General features: G+C 43.9%; 1 gene segment (V, D, J or C); it reads right to left on the reverse strand.

Moving 5' to 3' along the window:
* Positions 1–1,311: 1,311 nt before the first annotated feature.
* LOC112617707 lies at positions 1,312–2,151 on the reverse strand. The segment is given in 2 exon segments: positions 1,312–1,673; positions 1,956–2,151. Coding segments are annotated over 2 exon segments (519 nt in total).
* Positions 2,152–2,765: the final 614 nt, after the last annotated feature.

Below are 2,765 nucleotides of genomic sequence, written 5' to 3' on the forward strand. Positions count from 1 at the left end.
TTGAATCATCAGCTTCATCTGGGCTGGGGAATATAACTGCAGTCAGAACAGTGAAAAAGAGACCATGCCTAAATCTCTTCATGGGTCACCTTCCAGTTTCGTCTAAACTCCTCATTTTAAAAAGAGCTGTCTTCACTCAGTTCTCTGGAAAGGTGGTTACCGCACGCATAATCTTTATGCTATGTTGGACTGCATTGCATTGAAGCAGATGAGTTCTACAGAGGTGACTCTTCAGGGAGTTGGTCGTAAACTTCTTTTAAGTTTCCTGTACATAATGAAAAATGTTTAATTTTCAAATCTTCCACAATACAATTGAGCTAAAACCTTAAAGAAACTGCTTGGAAACCTCTGCTACCACCCAAACAGGGGTCCCAAACCCCCGGCGGCGGGGAATCCGTAACCTTCTGTGGCCTGTTAGGAACCTGGCCGCAGAGCAGGAAGTGAGCGGCAGGTGAGCATTACTGCCTGAGATTCGCCTGCTGTGAGATCAGCAGAGGCATTAGATTCTCACAGGAGCCCGAAGCCTATTGTGAACTGCGCATGCGAGGGATCTAGGCTGCTCTCTCCTTATGAGAATCTAACTAATGCCTGATGATCTGAGGTAAACAATTTCCCTCATGGTTAGGGGAATTCCTAAACCATCCCCCACCCTGCTCCGTGGAAAAATTGTCTTCCACAAAACTGGTCCCTGGGGCCGGGCGCGGTGGCTCAAGCCTGTAATCCCAGCACTTTGGGAGGCCTAGATGGGCGGATCACGAGGTCAGGAGATCGAGACCATCCTGGCTAACACGGTGAAACCCCGTCTCTACTAAAAAATACAAAAAATAGCCGGGCGAGGTGGCGGGCGCCTGTAGTCCCAGCTACTCGGGAGGCTGAGGCCGGAGAATGGCGTGAACCCGGGAGGCGGAGCTTGCAGTGAGCTGAGATCCGGCCACTGCACTCCAGCCTGGGCTACAGAGCCAGACTCCGTCTCAAAAAAAAAAAAACAAACAAAACAAACAAAAAAAAAAACTGGTCCCTGGTGCCAAAAATGTTGGCACTGAAAGATGCACTGAAAGATGAACTCAGACTTTTTATATAAATATCTGTATCACAATTTGTTAAAATCCACCGATTCTTCCTAAGACAATTCGAATTCTTTGAGACTCCTGTGTAGAAGAAAACCTGTAGTCAAGTTTTAGGAAATAAAACTGCTAAACGCTTCCAGGTCTTAACAGAGTGATTTTCTGCATGCATTCCTGCTGCCGTGGGGAGGAGTTGCTCGATATCCTCACAGACATTGTGACTTTGGCTTTCTCTGGCTCCTGCTCTTTAGGGAGAGTAGGATGATCTGCTCCTGAAGACCCAGGGCAAGATTTGGAGACAGGCAGCAGGTGCTTGGGGAGCACTGTGCCCTGCGCAGAAGTAGCTTCCTTCATCTGTAGTCTGGGTGGCTGTGATGTGCAGGGAGCTGTTCTTTTTTGCTTCTTCAAACTGAAATGTCAGTCTTTTCTGCTTCTTCACTTCTCCACTCTTCACTAACATTATCAAAAAAACGGGATGTCCCCCAGGCCTTTGCTTATACCACTGTATATTGTTTAAAGTAGTTGAGGAATTGCAGTACGTGGTGAAGTCCTCTCCTTCTTGTACATGCTGGTACTGAGGAATTTGCATTATTTGTTGTCCATTCACCTCTGTTTAGAAAGACAATGGGAAGCATCACATAAAATCAGAGTAGGTATTTAGTCCCTGAGCTACACGGGTCTCTCTCACTTCTCTTTTCTTTTTTTCCCTTTCTGTCCATGTTTCCCTTCCCATCTCCCTCAACTTTTATTCTTTCTGTCTCTTTCTCTCTGTTTCTCTCTCTTTCTCTTAATTCTTCTTTTTCAAACAGAAAGTCCATTCCCTGCCTGCAGATACTTCTCTATCCTGTTGGATTTATTCTCTGGAAGCAGTCAGGGACATCTCAAACTCACGTGACAATTGCATCCATAAGACCAACACTGATGTGATGAGTAGCATCTCTCTCTCCTTCCTCTTCATCCAACTGCTCCTAAATGGGTTGCCTGGTATAAGCTTCTTCCAGAGCAATAGAAATAGTTGTGGTCTATTTTGGAAAGCAGATGTGTGCATTTTGGAAAGAAAGGGGAGGTGACTGCAAGTTAAGGAAACCAATCAGGCCATTTTGCCCACCCACTTGAGAGGACGGTCTATGTTTGCCGATGCTGCCCCCTTGTGGCTGGACTCAAACATTGCTCATTTGACAACAGATTCTTTTATTAATAAAGTTGCTTTGTAATTTAGGTGGTATGTATGTGTGTCAAGGATTGGAAGGAAAGAGCTTACTGATAGTGACATTGTTCAAGGGGAAGTAATTTGCCTCTTAAAATGGAGTCTGTGATTTAAAACTAGGGCATCCAAAGAAAAGAGAAAGTTCCATTTTGTGGCTTCCATCGTCATTAAGAATCACCTTGTGCCATGTAGCACGTGCTTGTAAATGTGTTAATGGGACATATTAGGTCACAGACATTTTAATAAATATGGGAGACACTTGTGATTTATTGTTAGACAACCCATTACTTCAAAACAGAAGATAAGAAATACATATTTCTCTTTTGTCACCCAGATTTCCCTGGTAAACTATCCAATTTAGAAATCATATCTACCAGCCCACTATGTTACTTTTACATATGCCAGCAGTGACGAGGGAAGACATTAACATAATTAGAAAAAAGTCTTATCTAACAGATAATCAATTTCTATAGGAAGGCTTCCATAAACAAAAC

Source organism: Theropithecus gelada, unplaced genomic scaffold (genome assembly GCF_003255815.1).
Source record: "Theropithecus gelada isolate Dixy unplaced genomic scaffold, Tgel_1.0 HiC_scaffold_3483, whole genome shotgun sequence".
In the NCBI taxonomy this organism is placed as follows: domain Eukaryota; kingdom Metazoa; phylum Chordata; class Mammalia; order Primates; family Cercopithecidae; genus Theropithecus; species Theropithecus gelada.